The following is a 25,414-nucleotide window of genomic DNA, read 5'->3' on the forward strand; positions in this document are numbered from 1 at the left end:
CTGAACCTCAACCATTGTTTTTCATGGGTCTCATGACCAGTATTACTCTATTACTTTCATTACAGCTACAGTCCACTGCAGACTGAAATATTGCTTGTTGAAACTACCTTTAGACTATAGCTAAGCTGTCACTACCATATCAGCTCTCTAAGAGATAGGTCCACCAAAGAAGGAGTGTGTCACTGACAGATGAAAACTTAAAGTTTAACTATGAGGTATGCTTGTACAGATCTTTGGTTAAGAACAATATCCACAAAAGGAAAACAAAAGAGGAGGATAATAAGACTACCTTACCAATGATGATAAGGTCATTAGAAGCTGAGTAGAATCTGGGGTAGCACAATAATGGTACAGGGATTTGGTTTTTCACATAAACAATCCAGAAAACCTTTAACCAGATGGCTTCTCAGGGATCTGGACCTATTCCTCTCAAATATGAGTCCAGCATTTCAACTACTCCATCATTTTGGTTGCTTGCCAGAGATGCTGGTCCAGGCTAATGTCCCATTATAGTACACCGTTATGCAACATTAGTGAGTTTCACTGCACTATTTATTCTGTGGCAAAGTGAAACATTCAATCTGGAATCTATTCTTTTTTGTCCTTGCTGATGCTATCTCAAAACAATGTTTGTAAACAACCGTTTATTGCTGGACCATTCCATTTTATGTCTCACATTCAACATAGCAAGTAGATCTTTACAACAACCTTGCAAATAGTAAAATTCATGTAAATTAGGTTTTTAACTCTCACCTATCGCTTTAAAATTATTTAAATATTTAAACTTCATAAAAACATTTTATTGAGCAGGTATTTTACAGTTATTTATACACTGCTTGGATAAAATCTTTAATAATGTATGTTGGATATGACACCATGTAACATTATGCATGGAGAGGGTTCGCAGTCTCCTGCAGCAGCACTTGCGTACAAAATTCTTTGTGTTCAAGTTGCATCATGTGTGAATTAAAGCCCAAGCTTTCAAGGATATTCACATCCTGCATCATCAGGAAAACTAACTGCTGGGACTAATGTGCATCTCGTATAGCAGTGGTCTGCCTTACTATGGGTCAAGTGACATCACCTGGAGCAGTACTTGCATGCACCGATATGGGAAATGGACTCTGGAGTGAGTGCAGACTCACTCCCCCTGTATCCCCTTGGACCAGAATTACAGGTTGGAAGGAATTAAAATTATTTGTGAATGCTACATTTCTAATTAAAGAATCTGGAACATGTTTGCAGTAGGAAGTGATATAAACCGCATCAAATTAAATCAGTGTTCATTAGTAAATGGCGGCTGAAACCTAGTAATGCAGTGCAAAAAGAAAAAGAAGAGTTGACAGGCATGCCTTACACATTGTGAAGTAAGAAAAAAGTTCTGCATTCTTGCCCTAGACAAACTAACTGGGCCTGACTGAGCATCACATCATCTATCAATGGCATCAGTAAATGTGGCATAGAGCGAGACACAGTAAGCACACCACTCTCCCTGTCTGTGTCAGGTTTCTTGACCCAGGAACCACTACTAATTGGTTGAGTAGTCCTCAATTGGCCCCAAAAGGCCAAGTGCACCCTGTACCAGTCCTCCCAAAAAGGAAAAATCCCTGGCACTATTGGAAATCAAACCCAGACCCTCCACATGGCTCAGTTATGAAGGATTACATTTTGTGGAATAACCTTAAGAAAACTAAAATACATGTTAAGCAGATACCATACAGACCAAAGTTCTGTACACAGCAGAAAATTATAGAAACATTTTGTTCAATAAAAGACAGCCTCATTTTGGGTGTTCCTGGTATTTAAAATGTTGCTTTGTGAATGTAGTGAAAATTATGAAGGGCAAATAATCACACCCTGTCCAAATGGTGATGCACACGTATGTCACATGAAGTTGAGAAACTTGGGAAAGTCAGTAATAGTAGAGTAGTCTTACGAAAGGACATAGAATCTCCTTGAAGTAACTACTTACTAGGACTGTAATATAACAAGTGTCAGATATTTGTTATGTCCACCATTGAATTCAACAAGACTGGTTCTAATCTTAGCTATAATCTAATCAAAATGATTAATGGAAGATCTCATACGAAGATGTGAAACAAATACTAATAAAGAGATAGAGGGGCTGGCCAGTACTTACCTCAGCTCAGTACAGCCGATAGATGCACTGCACAAAACAGAAAACTCCTTAATTTCCTCAATAACCTCAACTCCTTTTCGAATCTAAATTTCACCTGGTCCTTCTTCAAAACCCACGCCACCTTCCTGGATATTGACCTTCATCTTGTTGAAGCTCACATCCACACCTCTGTCCACATCAAACCCACAAACAAACAACAGTACCTTCACTTTCACAGCTGCCATCCATTCCACATCAAACGCTCCCTTCCCTACAGCCTAGGTATTCATGGCAAACATATCTGCTCCAGTGACGAATCTCTCAACAATTACACCAATAACCTGACCAGGGCTTTCCTCTCCCGCAACTATCCTGCAGACCTGGTCCACAAACAGATCTCCCGAGCAATACATTCCTCTCCATCCAACAACAATGTTCCTACACCCAGACCACACAGAAGCATCCCCCATGTCACCCAATATTATCCTGGTCTCGAATACATCAACAAATTACTCCGCCAGAGATATGACTTTCTCAAGTCAAGTCTTGAAATGAGATCATCCCTTGACAATATTCTCCCCACACCACGCAGAGTTGCCTTTCATCGCCCCCCTAGCCTCCGTAACATCCTTGTCAAGCCCTACAATATTCCCAGACCACCTTCTCTACCCAGTGGTTCCTACCCCTGTAACCGACGACACTGCAAAACCTGACCCATGCATCCCCCCCACAACCACCTACTCCAGCCCCGCTACTGGTAAAACAAACACTATATAAGGCAGGGCCACATGTGAAACAACACATGTCATTTATTAGCTGACATGCCTGCACTGCACAGCCTTTTACATTGGTATGACGACAACTAAAGTAGCTGAGCGCATGAACAGGCACAGACGAACTGTCCGCCTAGGAGATGTCCAATACCCAGTAGCAGAGCAAGCCGTCCAGCATAACTCTAGGGACCTAGGAACGTGCTACAACGTACGTGCCGTTTGGCTTCTCCCACCCAACACCAGTCCCTCGGAACTGCGGAGATGGGAACTTGCACCAACACATCCTTTCATCCCGCCATCCCCCTGGACTGAACCTACGTTAACCAACCTCACTCCCATTTACTCTTCAGTCTTCTCCTTCTTCCCTCTCCTCTTTAGCCATTCACGCATCTTTTCTTCCTACATAGTTGTGTTTATCTTTATACTATATACCTGTTTACTTCTGTCTGCATCCTCTTTGGTTTGAAGCTGGCACAGTACTTACAGTAGAATATCTTTGGCTTCCCTCTGACGACCATGCCTCCATCCTTATTACCCTCCCTGTTTACCTTTCCCTGTTGCTTCATAACCTGGGTTCTGAGTAACTGAATCCACTTTCCCTTCTTCCCTTTTTTCCCCTCTCTCCTCCCTGATGAAGGAACAAAGTTCCGAAAGCTAGGAATGTAAATTTTCTGTTCTGTTTTGTGTATCTATCGGCTGTACTGAGCTGAGGTAAGTACTGGCCAGCCCCCCTATCTCTTTATTAGTATCTATAATCTAATCAGGCACTAGAAACTGAGCATTCACAAGGAATTCAAATTAAAAACCGATTTCAAACTACGTGGTGGTGATGTAGGTGGTCTGTTGTCTTCTGGCCCTGTAATATTGCCCACAGGAAACCAGGTGATATCACTGCACAAATAATAAGCCAGATCAACACATTTCATTCTCAGCTATCTGTCATTTCCTGGTGGACAAAATGAATAATATCTTCAAAAGCTTGAGTTCTACCTCAGATGTGATATGGCTTGAACAATAAGCAAATTGTATACACAATGCTCTCAAAATAAATCTTAAATTTTTTATAGTACACGTAAACCAATAACATGAATGTTCTTTCTTAAATACACTTCACTTCCAACACCACTGTATCTTCCCGCTCAGTTTTAAGTATAAACCGTATTTTCTATTCTTACTGCAGGTTACACCAGCCAGCATCTTGTATGTACAGTCAAACTGACAAAGTTTGAACACACTGAATACTGCAGCAACTATGAGAGATGTTTACAGATACTAGTCACACGTAAGTGGGGATGGGGAGAAGGAAGATGTGTCTTCTTGACAGGTCAAAGGAAAAACAACCACCAATATTTTCCTTGCAATTTAGGGGGCTCTTCTGGAAAACACTACATTTTTTTATTCTTCTTCTGCAGGTTCAAACAAACTATAAAAGGCAAAGAAATTATCTATCAGCACTTTTTTTAATAAATAAATAAATAAAAATAAAAATAAAACTCTCGTACCTAAAAACATCTCCATTTACTTGTACAGGAGCAGCATTGCTGTAACAGTGCCTTGACAGAGAAGGCATCCGAGAGAGAGAACCAGTTCCATCAGCTTCACCTCCAGACACTAATCCTGCTGTAACTGGATACTGATGCGACCTTGGAAAGTCATACATGTCGTCTGTTACAACAATGACATCAGTATGAGGTGGTGACACAGGTGACGGAGGCTCCTGGGAACCCTTGTCACTGTTAACTACTGTCGATCCTGTGCTCTGACTGGAAATATTGTCCAAATTCATATAACTTGGCCCAGCACTGTTGTCGACTGATGTAAGGTGAGATGGCTTAGGTGGTCGAGGTGGTGCAGGAGGTGGTATATCACTATCGACTACCTGGAAAAGAAGAGCACAATTTTTAGACATTGCATTTTTCAGTGCATAAAACCTATTAATTATGTATTGCCACATTGGCTAGTGACACACAAATTACATTGTTACCAAACAAACCTTTGTACTTTCAATAATATAAAGCTTTTTCAATTTATTTTTGGAATCCTTGGAAAACTGAATTACTATATGATTTTTTTCCCCACATCAGTTACTGTTATTGACATCTTGGACATGTCCCCCCAGGTTTCGTTCTTCAGGTTGATATTATTTGGATTCATATTATTATAGTTTATCTTTATGGTGCAAGATGTGTATTCAGTTTCCTCATACAAAGTTTATCATGTATAAGGTTGTGGCACTTCATAGAACATGTTTGTGCATTTACCAACATCATCAAAGTTGATCAACTTTTTTTGTGAGATGATGTAAGCCTTGATTTCACAGACCTTGCTAAAATGCTATAGCTAGCAAAAAATTAAAGGAAAAGTAGCATTTCCTTACACTGGCTACTTCAGTTTTCCATTCTGACTGACTGCCTCTGTTAATTTAGGGCATTTTAGCACTCAGGTGTGCTGAAACTGTCTTACCACCTGTCTGCCCTAATGAAATACATACTGAATAAATTACATTTTTTTTAGCAATGTGTGTTCCATCTCTGGGCAACTTTGACAGCAAAACCAGTTTTAACAGCATCTATCTAGTTGCGTGGGAGATTTGTGGAGTTACTTGATTTAGGTATAAAAATGAACATCCAGTACACTTTATTATGTCATTATGTGTGTTTTGAAGTTTATATTATTGGCATCTATCACTTATTGTTAAACATACGTAGACGACAATCATAGTAATACATATTAGAGCTGTATATACGCTGTGTGAGAAAAAACTGCTATTGATCATTCTAGACACTAATGATAATGATGGTTCTTGATTCTGGTTTAAAGCATTTTAAAGTTTAATCTGTTAGGGTGCAACTTGCAATTTTTTCTCAATTAGGATTAGAAGCACTATGTTAAACATTTGTATCTGCTGCCATAATCTTTAGCACTAAAATCCTACCAGGAGTTTCAAAGCAAACTGACCTACCACAAACATGTATAATTCTTCCAGCTTCTCCTACAGCTGAATCTGTCTTATGAATGAAGTAGGGCTAAACGTTACATGAATGTCAGTAATGGACTTTTCTGTTCTCTAAATTTTATGCAGGAAATGTGAAATGTTTTTATAGCATATTCAATTGGGAGTCCCCTTGTGGGGAGTTCAGGCACGACTCTAACCTGAAATCCCATGATCGAGAGTCAGCACTGGTAGCCCGCCCGGTTAGCCGTGCGGTGTAACGCGCTGCTTTCTGGGCAGGAAGACGTGCCGGTCACCAGCACGAATCCACCCAGTGGATTAGTGTCAAGGTCCGGTGTGTCGGCCAGTCTGTGGATGGTTTTAAAGGTGGTTTTCCATCTGACTCGGCACATGCGGGCTGGTTCCCCTTATTCCACTTCAGTTACACTATGTCAGCGATTGATGTGGGAGCTGAACCATACAATAACTCTTGGTATTTGGTGTGGGGTGGCAGTGGAGTGAGCGGACTGCTGTAGCTTGATGTGGGGTTGTGAACCACTGAGGGCTACGGTGGGGACGGAGCATCTCTGTCATTTCTAGGTCCCCAGTTCCATACAATACAATATAGCAATGGTAACCACGACCTGCTGACATTTATGCAGTTACTTACTTCAGCAAATATTTTACTGTAAGCCATATGCCTCATAATGTCTTTGTCACTGTTTTTGTTCTACTTACTTTCTTGTCCTACTAATTTATTGTGTTACTTCACTTCAGGAACTAAAATGTTTGTCTAGATTATTATTATTATTATTATTATTATTATTATTATTATTTCTTTACATTCTCAGACGTTAAGTCTGGTTAAGAATGGAAAGTGACGCGGACCTTGATCAAGCGTCACTTCCTATTAACTGTACGGTATGTGTTATATTGCATTTAGGAACTTTCGGGTAATTGAACATGTATCAATAATTACGGATTTCTGTAGTTGTATATATATGTTTGGATGTAGCTGTATTGCATTGATGTACTGGTGGATATTGTGTGGTATGACTCCTGTAGTTGATATTATAATTGGTATAATGTCAACTTTATCCTGATGCCACATGTCCTTGACTTCCTCAGCCAGTTGGATGTATTTTTCAATTTTTTCTCCTGTTTTCTTTTGTATATTTGTTGTATTGAGTATGGATATTTCGATTAGCTGTGTTAATTTCTTCTTTTTATTGGTGAGTATGATGTCAGGTTTGTTATGTGGTGTTGTTTTATCTGTTATAATGGTTCTGTTCCAGTATAATTTGTATTCATCATTCTCCAGTACATTTTGTGGTGCATACTTGTATGTGGAAACGTGTTGTTTTATAAGTTTATGTTGTAAGGCAAGCTGTTGATGTATTATTTTTGCTACATTGTCATGTCTTCTGGGGTATTATGTATTTGCTAGTATTGTACATCCGCTTGTGATGTGATCTACTGTTTCTATTTGTTGTTTGCAAAGTCTGCATTTATCTGTTGTGGTATTGGGATCTTTAATAATATGCTTGCTGTAATATCTGGTGTTTATTATTTGATTCTGTATTGCAATCATGAATCCTTCCGTCTCACTGTATATATTGCCTTTTCTTAGCCATGTGTTGGATGCGTCTTGATCGATGTGTGGCTGTGTTAGGTGATACGGGTGCTTGCCATGTAGTGCCTTCCCCTTCCAATTTACTTTCTTCGTATCTGTTGATGTTATGTGATCTAAAGGGTTGTAGAAGTGGTTATGAAATTGCAGTGGTGTAGCCGATGTATTTATATGAGTGATTGCTTTGTGTATTTAGCTAGTTTCTGCTCGTTCTAGAAAGAATTTTCTTAAATTGTCTACCTGTCCATAATGTAGGTTTTTTATGTCGATGAATCCCCTTCCTCCTTCCTTTCTGCTTAATGTGAATCTTTCTGTTGCTGAATGTATGTGATGTATTCTATATTTGTGGCATTGTGAACGTGTAAGTGTATTGAGTGCTTCTAGGTCTGTGTTACTCCATTTCACTACTCCAAATGAGTAGGTCAATATTGGTATAGCAAAGTATTTATAGCTTTTGTCTTGTTTCTTGCTGTCAATTCTGTTTTCAGTATTTTTGTTAGTCTTTGTCTATATTTTTCTTATAGTTCTTCTTTAATATTTGTATTATCTATTCCTATTTTTTGTCTGTATCCTAGGTATTTATAGGCATCTGTTTTTTCCATCGCTTCTATGGAGTGACTGTGGTTATTCAATATGCAATCTTCTTGTTTAGTGTGTTTTCCCTTGACTATGCTATTTTTCTTACATTTGTCTGTTCCAAAAGCCATATTTATATCATTGCGGAATACTTGTGTTATCTTTAGTAATTGGTTGAGTTGTTGATTGGTTGCTGCCAGTAGTTTTAGATCATCCATGTATAGCAAATGTGTGATTTTGTGTGGGTATGTTCCAGTAATATTATATCCATAATTTGTATTATTTAGCATGTTGGATAGTGGGTTCAGAGCAAGACAGACCCAGAAAGGACTTAATGAGTCTCCTTGGTATATTCCACGCTTAATCTGTATTGGCTGTGATGTGATATTATCTGAATTTGTTTAGATATTAAGTGTGGTTTTCCAGTTTTTCATTACTATGTTTAGAAACTGTATCAATTTAGGATCTACTTTGTATATTTCCAATATCTGTAGTAACCATGAGTGGGGTACACTATCAAAAGCTTTTTGGTAATCAATGTATGCGTAGCGTAGCGACCTTTGTTTAGTTTTAGCTTGATATGTCACCTCTGCATCTATTATCAGTTGCTCTTTACATCCTCGTGCTCCTTTGCAACAGCCTTTTTGTTCTTCATTTATAATTTTGTTCTGTGTTGTATGTGTCATTAATTTCTGTGTAATGACTGAAGTTAATATTTTGTAGATTGTTGGTAGGCATGTTATGGGGCGATATTTAGCTGGGTTTGCTGTGTCTGCTTGATCTTTAGGTTTCAGATAAGTTATTCCATGTGTAAGTGTATCAGGGAATATGTATGGCTCTGCAATGTAACTGTTAAATAATTTATATCTAAAAACAAAGATGATGTGACTTACCAAATGAAAGTGCTGGCAGGTCGACAGACACACAAAAGAACACAAACATACACACAAAATTCAAGCTTTCGCAACAAACTGTTGCCTCATCAGGAAGGAGAGGGAAAGACGAAAGGATGTGGGTTTTAAGGGAGAAGGTAAGGAGTCATTCCAATCCCGGGAGCGGAAAGACTTACCTTAGGGGGAAAAAAGGACGGGTATACACTCGCACACACACACACACACACACACACACACACACACACACACATATCCATCCACACATATACAGACACAAAATATGTCTGCTTGTGAGATGTCTGCTTGTGTCTGTATATGTGTGGATGGATATGTGTGTGTGTGCGAGTGTATACCCGTCCTTTTTTCCCCCTAAGGTAAGTCTTTCCGCTCCCGGGATTGGAATGACTCCTTACCTTCTCCCTTAAAACCCACATCCTTTCGTCTTTCCCTCTCCTTCCCTCTTTCCTGATGAGGCAACAGTTTGTTGCAACAGTTTGTTGCGAAAGCTTGAATTTTGTGTGTACGTTTGTGTTCTTTTGTGTGTCTGTCGACCTGCCAGCACTTTCATTTGGTAAGTCACATCATCTTTGTTTTTAGATATATTTTTCCTACGTGGAATGTTTCCCTCTATTATAACCATATTGTTAAATAATTTAGTTAGATGTGAATGTGTTGAGGTGAACTTCTTTGGCCAGAAATTTGCTATTTTATCATTTCCATGGGCTTTCCAATTGTGCGTAGTATTAATTGCTTGGGTGACTTCATGTTGCAAAATTATCACTTCAGGCATTTGTGGTATGATCTTGTACATATCTGTTTCTGCTTGTATCCACCGTGCATGCCTGTTATGTTGTACCGGGTTTGACCATATGTTGCTCCAGAAGTGTTCCATGTCTGTTATGTTTGGTGGATTGTCTATTTTAATGTGTGTGTTATCTATTGTCTGGTAAAATTTCTTTTGGTTTGTGTTGAATGTTTGGTTTTGTTTCCTTCTATTTTCACTTTTTTTTGTATCTTCTAAGTCGTTTGGCCAATGCTTGTAATTTCTTCTTCTTCTTCTTCTTCTTCTTCTTCATTATTATTATTATTATTATTATTTCTTTACTTTCTCAGACATTATTATTATTATTATCATTATTATTATTATTATTATTATTATTATAAAAAACTTACAGTTAGACGACCAAAGCGGCGAACAACGCTCCACGAACCAACATCCCCCTCTGTTGAACTGTCTGATGGGCGAGTTGTTCTGGGCAGACTCATTGTATCGGCTTCTGCACTACTGGGAAAAGTTTCCCAGTTCACAGATGGGAGGCTGCGTGTAGTTCCGTGACCTTTAAACGATGAACAGAAAACACTCATCAGTGAAACACACATTATATTACAGTGAATTCAAAAATTAAATGGGTAGAAATTAAAACAAAATCTTTATTGAATGAATGTGCCAAACACATCAATAAGAGAGAGAGAGAGAGAGAGAGAGAGAGAGAGAGAGAGAGAGAGAGAGCTCTGGAGAATGACTTTTTCAAAAGCTGAGCAACCTTTAACCTTTCCAAGTGCCTGTCAACCACCCTCTTCAACTTCGTGAGTAGAAATATAAATTTATTTACTTACTAGATTAAAATATACGTGACTGTATTGTATAATATAAAACATTGATGAGGGTGAATCATGAACAGTGGAAAAACTAGAAAAAAATGAAAAAGCGTAATTGTGTGTGCTGTTTCTGGTGAGTCTCTGAAGATGTCCTGCACAGGAATTGAAAAATTCGTGGACCAAGGATATACACCTTGGAAGACTCCTGAGTAACTAAGAGATATGGTTATGAAAGCCTTCATTATATGATCAGTGTACAGGTTTTTTTTTACCTAGTCTTCAATCTGAGGATTGGTTTGATGCAGCTCTCCCACATCATTAAGTCAGTCTAATAATAGGGTAGTCTATCTCGCAACAGGACTCTTCATCTCTGCACTGCAACTGCACCTGCACCTTACATCCATTCAGATTTTGGTATTCAAGCCTTGGTTTCTCTCTTTAACACCATCCCACCTACCTCTACCCCAGCTCTCCTCCCCCCCCCCCCCCCCCCCCCCACACACAACTCCAGTACCAGATTACTATTCACTGATGTAATTTAGTCAAGTTGTGCAGGATTTTTTTTTTTTTTTCTCCTCCTCTCTCTCTCTCCTCGATATGATTCGCTGCCTCTTCATTAGTTATCTGGTGTACCCATCTAATCATTTTCTGTAATACCACGTTTTAAAATCTTAAATTCTCTTCTCATCCAAACTGATTTATTGACCACATTTTCTTCTACGTAAGACTACACTCCACACAGTTACCCTCCAAAACATTTCCTAACACTTAAATTTCTAACAGATGTTAGCATATGTGTCTGCCGTGCAGAGGACTCAGGCTCAGTTTCTGATACTGGCATGGATTTTTCCTTGATAGGAGGATTGGAAAAGGATACACTTAGTCTCATGAGGCAACTGAGGAGCTAACTGAGCTAGTAGTAGCAGCTCCAGGAAACAAAAAGTGACAATGGCTGGGAGAGTGGTGTGCTTACCCCACGTCCCTCCATACCACATCCAATGACACTGTTGGTGGATGTGGCACTGAAGACTGAATTAACTGTGCAGTCCAGCACCAACTATGCAGCGCTATTATAAATGACTTGTTGAGTTTTGATGCTCTATATTTTCCAAAGTATTGCACATACAAATATGACTGATGCATGAATAGAACATTAAACTCCCAAAGTTTGAGTTTTGTACTGTACAAATGTTTTACGAGTGCCCATCTGGTCACACGACCTCACACGTCCAAGCAGTATTCAGGTTCATTCCATACCTTATGGATCAACATCCTGTCGATGGCCATTGCAGCAGCACTGATGGGTTCTCGGAACTGTTCCAGACTTCTTGGCAATGGAGATAGTAAACGCATTCCTCCAAGTATCCCCAAAGGGAAAAAAATTACAAGGAGTTAGGTAAGGTGACCTGGGAGGCCAAGCGAACAGAGCCACATCATCTTCACCACTATGATGAATCCACAGATAGGGGAGTTCACCTTTAGGTGGTTACAAGCATAGATGCTCCAACGAGGAAGTTCCTCATCTTGTTGGAAGATGCAAGTCTTGGAATCAGCTGTCAGTTGTGGAAACAACCACAACTGCAAGATAGCAAGTAAGAGGTATCCATCACAGTCTTCTCACAGAAGACAAACAGCCCACACAGCTTTGTCTTTGACACTGCACAGGAAACATTAACCTTCCGCAAATCTCATTTATGGATCACAATTCCATGATGACATTCAGTGCCCCACATTCTCATGTAGAGGTGATTAATCTTTCGCAATACATAGAATGTTGCTTCATCATCGAATATCAGCTTGGAGGTGAAATGCTCATCCTTAAGTCCTTGCTGCATTGTGATTCAGAACTGAAGGCACCAGCCATAATCTTCCTGTTTTAATTATTGTGCGAGCTGCATATGGTGTGGCCTGAAATGTAACCATCATCAGAAAATATTTCACACAGTCTGCTGTGGTATTCCAAGTGCTTGGCTTGCATGGACCATTGATTTTTTTGGCTGCATTTGAAACTTTTCCTTACTTTCTCCATGGATGCATCTGGTACACTCGGTCGACCAGCACTTTTCATCTTACAGGGACAACCAGCGACCATCAATTGTCATACCAATCCACTATGTTTTTTAAAGTGGTTGTTCTTTTCCATTTTTCGTTCTGAATGCACAATGCATGCTTCACTGTTGCATGCTGCATATTCCAACACACGAAAACTATTTTCTTGCTTTGTCACAATTTCGTCAAGGCACTGTACTCTGAATTCTAACTGGTGGGTAAAATGCAAACTTGCTGAGTTTGCAGTACTGTTCAGGCATAAATCATGTATGTACATGTAGTACGATGGGTGTTCAATAAGTAATGAAACACTTTTTTCTCAAATGATTTCAGATGAAGAAACACTGAATTTGTTGTCTAACATTGTGGAACATTACTGCTCTATCCCCTATAGTTTCATGAGAATCTGCTACATGGTGGTGCTTTAGGTAGCCTTCAAAATGGAGCCTGTAATGGAGATGCATTCCAAGCACAGAGCTGACATTGAATTTCTTTCAGTACAAAACCAGAGCACTAGGCACTTGCTGAATGTCTAAGGAGACTTGACAGTGAACGAAAGCACGGTGAAGCATCTGTCATCATCACGAGGTTGTGCAAACCTTGCCTGATCTCCTGCATGCCAGCCAGCCACACACATCTGTGACTCCTGCAATGTTGTAACATGCAAACACTCTCAGATGAGGTGATCAACAGATCACAGTCTAACACCTCACTTCTCGACTGGACATCTCCGTTGGTAGCGCAGACACACCAGTCATCTTACTCAAAGGCGTGTGCCCACTGGGTTCCTCGTGGCCTAGCAGAAGACCATAAAGAGCTCCCATCTGTCTAGCCTAATAAAGGAAGCACTCCACAGGAAGCAGTATGTGGACTATGGGGAGGTTATTGATGCACAACACATTGGCCCTGAAATCGACCAGTAGAGTGGTACCATGCAGGCATATAAGCCCTCCCAAACTGGTGGTGTAAGGCTGTTGCATTAAACGGAGATAATGTTGTTTTGTAGTCAAAAGAGTGGAGAATAATACGGGGTACTGGAATCCTGAATAAAACCCACCTGCTTTCAGGAAAAAAAAAGGTGTTCATCACTTATTGTATACCCCTCTTATTTTGGAAAATACAGAGGTTTGAAAAGGAATGAATCATTTACAGTATCCCTGTAACATAAATTTACAATAGTGGTGAGTGCTTCCCTCAAAACCTGTAGGTGCTTCAAAGAGAAACAACCCTGCATAAACATGGACTCTCATGAATGACAAAAACAGTAATGGTGGTTCAGTCATAAAGTGTCATACTATTGGTTGAAAGATCTAGGGTTTGACCCTCAAGTAATTCCTAGGATTTTTATTTGTCACTTTTCATTTATTCCATCTTTGGAAATGTTTTTTTCCATCTGAAAAATGCAGAACTGTGCAGTGGTTCACAATGCATGTTACACTGTAGGTACCCCTATAACTAGCAAGGTCACTCAGTTCTAAGGCTGGAGTAAGGCAACAGCATGCCACCTAAAATAGGACCTCGCCTAGTACAGCACTGTCATATTCAAACCAACTTTAAAAAAAAAATGTTTAAGTTAATAAAACAAATACAATAGGGAAGTAAGTGTATGATATTTGAAATTCAAATTGCATAAAAATTAGAGGAACACCACACCAAGTCCACACTAAACCTGGAGTCTAGGATTTTGAACTGTAGGAATTACGAACAGCTGATCATCAAAGCATATTCATATTCATGAGATGCAAGGTAGCTTTTTTTAATTTCGTGCAATCCAATTCACAGAAAATTAATACTATTCCGCAGCTGGATCCAGCAAGTACAGTGACAGAAGCATACAGAAATCATGCTTGTCGCACATCAGCATCAATATCTTGAGACAGATGGGTGCCGGATAACATGTATCATCAGAATCTAACTGCAACAAGTGAGCTACGGTAGGAGGCAATCAAGAAAAAAAAGGGGAATGGTTTACTGAGTATAACGGTTTCCTAGCCTGCAAAAAAGAGGAAACTGCCCACTGTTTAAAGTCTTAAGATGATATTCTGCAGTAGTTTTAACACTAATGTGTACAATTACAATAGTCTACAGCACATGATATTAAAAAACTGTGATAACTAACTGTGCAACTGTTAAAAGAGCTCATAGGTTGTATACCTGGTCCAACAGTATCATCATCTGTGAACACACTCTCTCCATCCGTGTTAGGACTGTGGGGTGGTGTTCCCAAGCCAGTGCCACTGCTCTGTTGCAAATCTAAGTTTGGTGGATGTAGCTTTCGTGGTAAGTCATAAAATTCTCCAGTTACTACTTCTGGAGGTGGCGCCTCTTCATACACTTGCCGCTTGCGTGCTGCAGGTACAGGTGCTTTCTGAAGGACTATAGTAGGTTTAACAGATGATGGTTCTGGTTCCTTTCCCTTGACCTGTTAAACATCAATGAATTACACATAAACACACTGTTTAAAAAAATGCACTGGAGAAATTTAAACATTCATGTAAATGAATACTTCTTGTCAAGTTGAATCGCTTATTTCATCAGTACTGGTGAGGAAAGTATTTAGAGAAGACTACATTAAAAAATTTAATAAAATTATACCATAACTAACATCAGTTTTTCTGTGATTCCGCCTCACGTCTTAAAATTTCAGAATTTCAGTCTTAGTGCAGCAGATAAAAAAAACTCCAACGACAAAAACACCGGAGACTACACCCACATAATGTGCCATTACGCATAATCACAACTGGTGAAGATGAGTGCCAGGTAGAAATATGTAACAGAATGTAAATTAAACAATGAATTACCGGGAAGAACCACAGGAAGAGTATTAATAATGCTGGTAGGGTTTTTAGCAGCAGCAGCAGCAGTTGTTGTTGTTGTTGTTGTTGTTGTTGTTTTGCTGCTGTCTGATGTGTTAGTTGTGACAACATTAGTACTATTAGTGACTGCAATTGGAAAATAACGCCCCAAACCTCAAGAAAGATCAAATATTTCACACAAAAGAATCAGTGGTGGATGAATTAAAATCTTTAAAACTACTGTCAAAGACCTGAGATAGTGTAGCACAATCTGAAATCCTGTAAACGAAATAGTTCAACATGCATTCATCAAAACAAAATCAATACTTCTAAAATCCAACATTTCACTTACTCTGGCAATGGTGGAATTAGTTAACTTGCTAAAAGGAGAAATAAAATTGAATCTTCATGTACAACACTAAATAAACAGAGAGAAAGTAACACAGTAAACAGAGAAAAAGTAACATAGAAGAAACATAGGTGTCAATAATGATAAATAAGCTCCGCATGTAACGGAAATGGCAACATCATAAAAGAGCACGAAAGCAGTTAGGAATTCGGATGTGTCGAGAACACAGAAACATCCCACTAGCACAACAAAACTGGATTTGTGTGAAGAAATTAGATGAAAGACATCAATATAAATGTATATATTTGAATGTCATCACAAGTGGTGTCTGTTCTGTCGGACATGCCTGACAGATCAGACAAGACTTGTGATGACACTGTTAGTGCCTACATTTACATGAAATAGAGGAAAGAGAAAGAAAGGGAAGGGATGGGTGGGAATTCATTACTTCCAGTTGTGCAGGGAACTGTAGTAATGCAATGGCAAAAGTTGAAAATTTATGTCACACTGGACACAAACCCAGATTTACTGCTTCTCATGAGCAGTTGCCTTAACCACTGCAGCCATTTTCAACTTTTTCCATTACATTACCACAATGCCCTGCATGGCTGGAAGTCACTAATTCCCACCCATCCCTTCTCTTTCTTTCCCCATCCTCTATTTCATGTAAACATCAATGCAAGTTACACTCTATTTGCACTTATCGACACAAACCATTAAGAGCAGTCACAGGAGCAACAACAACAAAGACTTTTTGAGAGCGTTGAGAGGGTGAGAGTGCTCAACCACTGAACACAGAAAGATATTTAGAATAACCCCCACTCATTCACTGCCACATTTTGGAATAAGACTCAGTGACAGTCATGCAGTAATGAACTTCATGCCATAAGGACATGTTATTTACATACTGTTTACCAGTATACAGCCCGATTAAAATTACATACTACTAGACTCTTCACATCTTCTCAGAGATTAGTTCCTTCAACCAGAACTCTCAATACCTTGGACAAACTGTCTGCTGCTACCATGCACCACAGCAAAGCAGTTTCATTTTCCCAGTAGTGTTGCATACACACATACTCTTATCATGCACTATCGACATTCCATTTAACTGCTGCCAGCAACTGTGGACTGTTGGAGTTTTCAGGGCCTGCTCCCCATTGTCTGAGCCCTAACTAATGTGCAGCTCATAGATAATGTGGCAATACTGTAGTGTCATGTGACAAACATCTAATGACAAGTATTTTTAATCAGATTTTACTACATATTACATTTATAAACAAATATCTTCATGGAGAAGTGTGTTACAGAATTTTCTCAGCACAACTGATTAATAGTGTGCCATTGGGTGTTCTGCCAAATAATTGTTCCCATTTTATGCAGAATATTTCAATGACCAAACCAGCCAACTTCTTCAGGTGCTGCAAGTTTTGCTGTTATGTGTACTTGTAGAATGGTTGGAGTCCACCTGTCATTGAAATTATGTGGATAAAATGGAAAGAGCTCAGCAAACACTTGGAAGCACACTATTATCCTCATGTAGGTTTTTATGCGTAGATCCACAGTTTACACAGCATGTGTCAAACATTCCATTATAGGTAGTCTCAACATTGTAAATACTGTCATCAAACAATTTTTTAAGCATCTTGCACTTTTTCATTTGCACAAGTCACACTGTTAGTAACAACAACAACAACAGCCAAGGACTCCTAAACTCTCATTAAATTCTCCAATAATGCCTAATCAGTTAAGCAATTCATGTAGTTCCAGGAAAACGTAACATGCCAGTGTGTACATCTGCTTCAACATGCAAAATTACATAACTTGTAAATAATATTTAATTAAACAAGTACTTACATCAACATGACAAGAAGGCAATTCACTTCAGATGCCAACTTTTAATCAATCTCAAAACACAGTCTGTGATCACTTTTGCATTGTATAAGCATTAGCGATACTTACACTTCGAGCTTGGTGGACAGCTGTACCATACTCTGTGTTGACAAGCCCATAATGGGCACGGGTCATGAATATATGAGTATCACGCTGCAGCAGCTCGTCCAGATTATCCTCTGGCCCTGTAAGTGGATGCCCTGATATGCATTCACTAATAGCTATGTATGGACCCGAGACAGTGCTAACTGGTGATACTGGTGGCGAGTCCGTTGCACTGGTACTTGTATTTGTAGCACTGATATTTGTGGCACTGCCCCTCATCTCTGGCACACATTCAACAGCAGTAGCACCATCTGCAGCTGCAAGCAACATAGGGAGCTGTACTGCGTCTGCTGCTTCCTCCACATCTACAAACAGAGAAACCCTCTATTACTATTAAAACAATCATTTTAGCCAGTACAAAATCAATTCACAAATAAAAAATTTAATAGGAAGATGTTTATTTGAGAACCACTTTTATTTAAAATCTTTACTAAAAATACAGTATCCAGAATGAGATTTTCACTCTGCAGCGGAGTGTGCGCTGATATGAAACTTCCTGGCAGATTAAAACTGTGTGCCTGACCGAGACTCGAACTCGGGACCTTTGCCTTTCGCGGGCAAGTGCTCTACCATCTGAGCTACCAAACCACAACTCACGCCCGGTACTCACAGCTTTACTTCTGCCAGTTTCTCGTCTCCTACCTGCCAAACTTTACAGAAGCTCTCCTGCGAACCTTGCAGAACTAGCACTCCTGAAAGAAAGGATATAGCGGAGACATGACTTAGCCACAGCCTGGGGGATGTTTCCAGAATGAGATTTTCATATCAGCGCACACTCCGCTGCAGAGTGAAAATCTCATTCTGGAAACATCCCCCAGGCTGTGGCTAAGCCATGTCACTACTATATCCTTTCTTTCAGGAGTGCTAGTTCTGCAAGGTTCGCAGGAGAGCTTCTGTAAAGTTTGGAAGGTAGGAGACGAGAAACTGGCAGAAGTAAAGCTGTGAGTACCGGGCATGAGTCGTGCTTCGGTAGCTCAGATGGTAGAGCACTTGCCTGCGAAAGGCAAAGGTCCCGAGTTCGAGACTCGGTCGGGCACACAGTATTAATCTGCCAGGAAGTTTCAAAAATACAGTAATTCACTCCATAGTTTCCTGCAATCTGCTAAGTCTCATTGCAGCTACTGAACTGTTTGTCGACTTTCACTTCTGTTATTCTCCAATTTTTAAATTTTTCCATACAAATACAGTTAGTAGCTTCAAGAAATGTAAAAAAGTAGCTATTAGCTATTGATATGTCTCACAATGTTATATAAATGTATAGTACAAAATACAGATATGATATGGTAACAATATTCCATGTGTAAATGGTTACTGAAGTAATGGAAGAACTTATTTTTCGTGAAACAATCTTTCAATGAGGGTAACAATTGTAAAACACAAGCTCACCAGACAAAGTTAATAATCACCACCTTAAATGAGCACACTGGTCACTTTGGTGTGCTGTGCACAAATGGTATCATGTGGACATGCGACCCCCCATTGCTTACACAAGTTGTGGCAGTGAAGTGGTGTGTTTCTGCTACTTGGGCATATCAAATAAGTGCATTAAGATAGCTTGGAGTGGAGATGCAAGAATGGCAGAAAGGAAAAGGAACCATCATGTTTAGACATGTTCATGACGACATGAAGAATGATGATGTCCATTTTGTTGGTATATAAGTGGAGCTTGTCCAAGCTGTCTGCAACAAATGGTGTGCTACTTGCAGCCATTTAACATGGTATAAGAACAGTGATAATAAGGAGGTTCTCACCCACAGAAACCGGAGAAGTGTGTCACACCTTGGTAATGACAACCAGTTTTCCAAAAGGAATTTCTTTAGTTATCAGGGAATGCAGGTCCATCTTGAACAGTTTTTTGTGCAAACATTGTAAAGGAAACTAGCTGATGCTGATCAGTAATGCCCCCATGCCTTCAACAGCCCTACAACACAAACTGGACAATAACTCATTCTAAGTGTGTAGTGTGGCCCAAGGAGTAGCCATTTTGTCTCTTGTCCAATGAAGCATGGTGTCAAGTGCACAAATGGCTCAATGTGGTGCTTGACAGGTGTAGTTCAGGTCAGAGGTAATTCTGTGATGTTTCAGAGGTGTTTTACGTGCCATGGCTTGGGTCTTGCTCATTCAGGCTATGACAAGCATCAACAGGATGCTAATTCAACATTCTGCTGACTAGTGTTTCTTCTACGTTCTCATGGTAAGTATACTGCAGACACTCCTGTCTCCTGAGCTGAAAACAGCCATGATCATGGGACTGCACACATAAGCTCCTAGTGTGATGAATACTCAGCAACCTAGTGCACCTCGACTGGCCTGCTACATCATCTGATCTTAACCCAAGACTATTTGGAACAGTGAGTGGAACATAGCAATTAACATCCCCACAATTTGGCGGCTCTGCAAGATATTATCTTCAACGAGTGGCTTCTGCTCAATGTGACACACCTGAAGGAACTTTTGGACAGTCTAACTCAGCAAACTGAGGCCATTATCAATGGTAGAGTTGGTCCTACAGAGTATTAGGGTGACTTTGCTCAGGGGAGAGGGAGGGGGGGGGGGAGTTGTCCTTTAGGAGGGGGGGGGGGGTGAGTGCTTATTCTAAGGGGAACATCAATGATTTATTCACTGCCAATCCTCCCTACTCCAGTGACTGACTTGTATTTTGCTGTCTGCAAAATATTAATTCTAATTTTAATTTTATGGACAATAATATAGGATGGAATATAATTATCAGAATAGATGACTATTTGTGACAAATTTTCTTCTTCACACACTCACTCTCTTCACCATATATAATTCAGGATTTACATTTTATGATTCTTCATGGAGGCCACAAACCTTTGCTTTCATAATTAGAGCTTCTCTTCTTTACAGGTGAGTCTGCTCTTCTCTCGAGGAGCATCAACAAAGTGCTTCCTCATTCATTTCTCCTTTACAACAAACCTCAGTCAAAAACTAGTAAACAACTTTCAGATGACATTCCCAAGTTTAACTTCGCACAGTTATACTCACATTTCTTACACATTTAATACAAATTTGGACAACTGCAACACCAATGAAATATTCAAAGTAATTACTTCATACCAGTTTTTCCAATTCTAAACTGGACTATGATGAGATTTGGACCAAAGAAAATGAGACTGAAAATGTGCCATTATGCACTTTTTACTAAAAAAAGTTTCTCTACACTACAGGTCATTAAAATTTTATTGCAAGTAATAGAGAAAAGTGATGTGTAAATGCTCACTTTCATTTAAGTAAGATTGTGTGTGTGCACAGTTTTGTTCACTTGCACTTCAGGTGTAAAAAACAAAATCCTTCCATCAACATATCAAAATAAACAGCAGGTGTGTGCATTTATGCGTCTGTGTGATTGTGCGTATGCGTACTTTTACTAGAGAAAAAGCAACAGCTCAAAAGCTAATGTTGCTGACACGCTGCAATATGTTAAGGGGATACGGAATCACCTATCCCCGCAATGTTAATATATGCCTACTATAGGGAACATTTTCTCACAAACTACTGGAGACAGAGAGGTAAAAATTTTACTGTATGTGCATTCATATGTTACAACAATACTGAAACAACAGTTTATTGTCAAAGTATTTTCTTACAGAGATATTGTACATTTATTTTTAAGTAAATTTTTTCCATCGCTTTTTACTAGACTATCACCCCTAAGTCTTTTGTAAATCAAGTAATTAAAAAATCGTTGTTTCAGTATGTAATAGGGACCTATGTCACTACGTCATAAAAATTTCAGACTTCTAGGTTGACCAGTACCTGAGATAATGTTCCTAGATGAAGTAAAAAGTAAACTTACGGGAAACGGAGAAAGAAGATTAAAACATTCCTGATCCGTAGCTAATACCCCCTTCACAGTCTTCATAATCATCTTCAAGTCTTCTTTTGGCACCCCTCTGCACCTGTCTTGCTTTTTTCACTAATGTCTTGATTATATTATCAGCATGCCTTAGTCTGTGCTGATCTAAAAAGAACATAGCACGTACCGTACGAGAACCAACACACATACCCAACTTTTGAAGGACCTGGCATTTAGTTATATTTCCAAGATTGAAGGTTGCCACAGCATCATACACACCAAAATGTAGTGTATTAATTCCGACAAACACTGTTTTTGGGAGACGATGCCATATCACACTATTCAAGCACTCGTTGGGGTTCTGCGTTTTTCCGTGAAGACATTTCATCAGAAGACTTCTGTCAGCCAGATCTCTGAAAATGGGCTTTATTTCTGCCATGATGGCTGATGGTAGACTGTGGTGGTGAATGTATTTCTCTCCTGTTGTTAGTCCCCTATTGTATTTACACCAGCTGTTTTCACCTTTGGGGCACAAACCATGTTGTGGATGCTCATCCGTGGATGCGGTGTGGAAATATAAAGCCCATATAGCTCTCCTCATTTCTTCAAGATTGCCTGTATTTTGCCTGATTGCAAGGCCATAGCAGTTCTGAATGTGGTCTATTATGGAATCAGTCAATCTTCCTCTGCCATCCAAGGTTTTCCCATCATCTAGTTTTTTCCCTTTCATAACTGATTTTAACCTTCTCAGCCTGGCACCCATTCTCTTCTGCACATGTCCTATACATTCAAGTTTGCTTATATTTACACTGTTCCCATATGGTTTGCTTTCCAAAACTTCTTTGAATGCTTTAGAGTCACCATCTCCCAGATATTTGACATAGCGAACATTATACCACTGTGAGGAGCGATGAAAAATTTTCTTCACCCCAGCAACCTCCATGCCACCACTACTACCATAATAATTAGCAATACAGTCATCACTGTGTTCATTTTTCAGCCTGCCTGTGCACCTACAGTATTTAGACATTATTGCAACATCAATAACCTTGCCAGTATCAACACTAGTTGCTGTTACAACACCATTGTTGGAGGTGTGGCCCCTTTTCTGCCACGTGCCATCAAACGCCACTGTGAGGTCACGACTGCCGTCATTTTCTTCCACTGCTTCTTCCACAGCAACCTGCATTGACTTCTGTGCTACATCTTCAACTGCAGATCCTAGTACATAATTGTAAGCTTCAAACTTTGAAGGTGCACTTGGAAGATTTAGAACACCACATAGCATATCACCAGCTGCTTTGCCCTTACCAATTGCTCGCAATCCATAAACTAACCTAATATTTACACTATAAAGTTCAGTTTTCTTGTATCCATTATTTACAGTTACTGAAACCGAACTTGGAAACTTACAGCTGTATTTACAAACACTGCATATTAAATTAAACTGGGCAGCCAGGCCAACATGGGATTCTACTTTCAGAGACACGTTTCCATGACATTTTTTGCAGCACAAACTGTTTTCAAGAGCTTCACACAATATATTCGTATCAATGAGTTCAAAAACTTCATTCCCTCTATCAAGTAAATTATATTTCTCTTCCAAATCTCTTAGTTTTTTATGAGAAGCGCTGTTTTCATTTGGTGTAAGTTCGTTCGGCAAATCAGTAATAAGTGGATTCACATTTTCCAACAGTGATGATGATGAACTGCTTTGCTTTGCTAATGAATCATTATTTCTTTTCTTTTGCCAGTTCACACGCTTTTTAAATACTTTTGCTTTAGCTCTAGGCATTTTCACTGCGAAAAATGAAGCACTAAATACGAAATAACTCAACAACAACTACTTTCTTATATCACACTGTTTACAAAACAGTCCCGCCACAAAGTCAAAGAGTAACTTGAGGAAACCAGAGAGAAACATTTTCGGGCAACTAGTGTATAAATAGTCGCTGGAAACCGGGATATTTGAATTCATGTCACTTTAAAGGTACTGCCAAAAAGTTCATGGTCAGCCACGAGAGACGTGTATAACTAAAGCGCAATACCCGATCTCACAAATATATAAAAATAAAATAGTTATAATTGTAGTAGAGCTATGTATGATACGTCATTTTAAAAGAGGAAACATGGCAGAATATAATACGCCAATAAAAAAAAATTCGATTTTTTAACCCAAAATCCGATTCCGTATCCCCTTAAAGATTTCTAATGTAAAGACATGTTTTTGTGTGTCACACATCAGTCAGCTGTAAGTGAGTAGTTGCCTTTTCTTTATCTTACATATCAAACCATAGAAGTGCATGGGAATGTTACACACTGGTATCATATAAATAATGTCTTGAGCTGCAATCTCTAAAACTCAGTTCTTCATGTTTAAGTATGTACGTACCAACATCATCATCTTGGTATGCCTTAAGTCCACAAACTTGGCATACGCATTCAACCCATTTGTTCATGTCCTCTTCTGAGTCAGCTGCAAGGTAATACGTTCTCTTTGGAGTCTGGACATCAAACATGTAATGGTACTTCACCTTACGGTTTTCAAATGATAAACCTGCATCAACCTGTTTGACAAACAATTGACAACAATATTTCAATTCACTCGTTCCAAATATTCTCACAAGTAAGACAGAAATTAACCACCATATTCATCGTTCTTATTTAATTGTTTGTTGCACTATTACTCAAAAGGCGTAATGGTTATGTACCCACTGAAGTTTCTCTGTATCAATGATAGGTGACAATTTGCTGGTTAAAATTGAGGTCACTATTTCCTGAATCACACCAAGATGTTAGAATACTCACAACATTGTACACTTCAGTCTTGAATATACAGGAAAAATTAAGTATAAAGTAGCAAACACACTTCATACACAAGTTGTTGTTAGGCTGGTCAAAGTTTACCGAAAGAAATACAGATCTGAAAGTGCTAAGAGAGCATAGATGGCAGTTTATGGAGAATACCTGTAATGAAAAGTGAAATATTAATTACTAAAACTTCCAGGTAATGTACAGGAATCATGACAACACAGAAGACTGAAAGCACCATACTTTCAATTATGCTAAGTGGTAATTAATTTGTAAACATGAGTTTCAGTATGAGAGTGGCAGGTGATATCAGGGGGAGCAAAAATTCTGGAAATTGAATGTGTAATAGGTAGCAGTAATGCATTTCAATAGAGAATAAGAGAGGCTGGAGAAACCTCTTATCTCTGTTGAAATATTTGCTACATTGAACATAAACAGCAAAGTAAAATATGTATCACAACAGGAGAAACAGAATGACGTATGTCCTCTAAAAAGAAGCAGCATGTGTCAAGATCCAATCCACCATCCATTCTAAATCGTGTTTATTCTGCTCTTACATCATGAAGCAGTTTTCGGTATAACAACATAGTAAATTTCATACCCTTAGTAAAATGAAACTCACTTCAGTTTGCCAACATTGCAGTAACTGCTCTTTCAAAAGTCTTCGCAATCATGCCAACAGAGGTACCACACTCTTGTCAGGGACACAAAAGAATTTGACCAGAGCTGCAGCCATGTCAGCCTGACTAAATGCGGCCCTGCCCTACTTTATAATTTTTAGCTTTTACAGATAAGCCTTCATTGCTCATTATCACTCAAATTTTGTTTCACTCAAAATGATACTAGTCTTCTCTTTCACTGAGCCAATAACCCACCTGACAAAAATTGCCCAGGCACCCACTACTGTAGATTAATATGGGGTGTGACCAACCTTTGATCTTATGACAACTGTAACTCTGGCGAGGACACTTTCAACAAGGTACCTGAATGTCTGTAGAGAAATGGTAGATCATTCTTCCTCAAGAGCCAAACCCAGATAAGATAGTGATGTTGGACGATGGTGTCTGGAA

At 39.2% G+C, this 25,414-nt stretch overlaps 1 protein-coding gene across 3 annotated transcripts in view; it reads right to left on the reverse strand.

Annotated features, from left to right (window-relative positions):
- LOC126199293 (protein daughter of sevenless) overlaps positions 1 to 25,414 on the reverse strand; it is a 266,858-nt gene that overhangs the window by 21,357 nt on the left and 220,087 nt on the right. For all 3 annotated transcript variants that reach the window (XM_049936115.1, XM_049936116.1, XM_049936117.1), the window contains 5 exons: positions 23,926 to 24,100; positions 17,678 to 18,018; positions 14,726 to 14,993; positions 10,097 to 10,260; positions 4,395 to 4,771 (listed from right to left, as the gene is read on the reverse strand). In XM_049936115.1, coding sequence (XP_049792072.1) covers positions 4,395 to 4,771; positions 10,097 to 10,260; positions 14,726 to 14,993; positions 17,678 to 18,018; positions 23,926 to 24,100 — 1,325 coding nt within the window. The remainder of the gene's footprint in view (positions 1 to 4,394; positions 4,772 to 10,096; positions 10,261 to 14,725; positions 14,994 to 17,677; positions 18,019 to 23,925; positions 24,101 to 25,414) is intronic.

Source organism: Schistocerca nitens, chromosome 8, assembly GCF_023898315.1.
Source record: "Schistocerca nitens isolate TAMUIC-IGC-003100 chromosome 8, iqSchNite1.1, whole genome shotgun sequence".
NCBI classification, from domain to species: Eukaryota; Metazoa; Arthropoda; class Insecta; order Orthoptera; family Acrididae; genus Schistocerca; species Schistocerca nitens.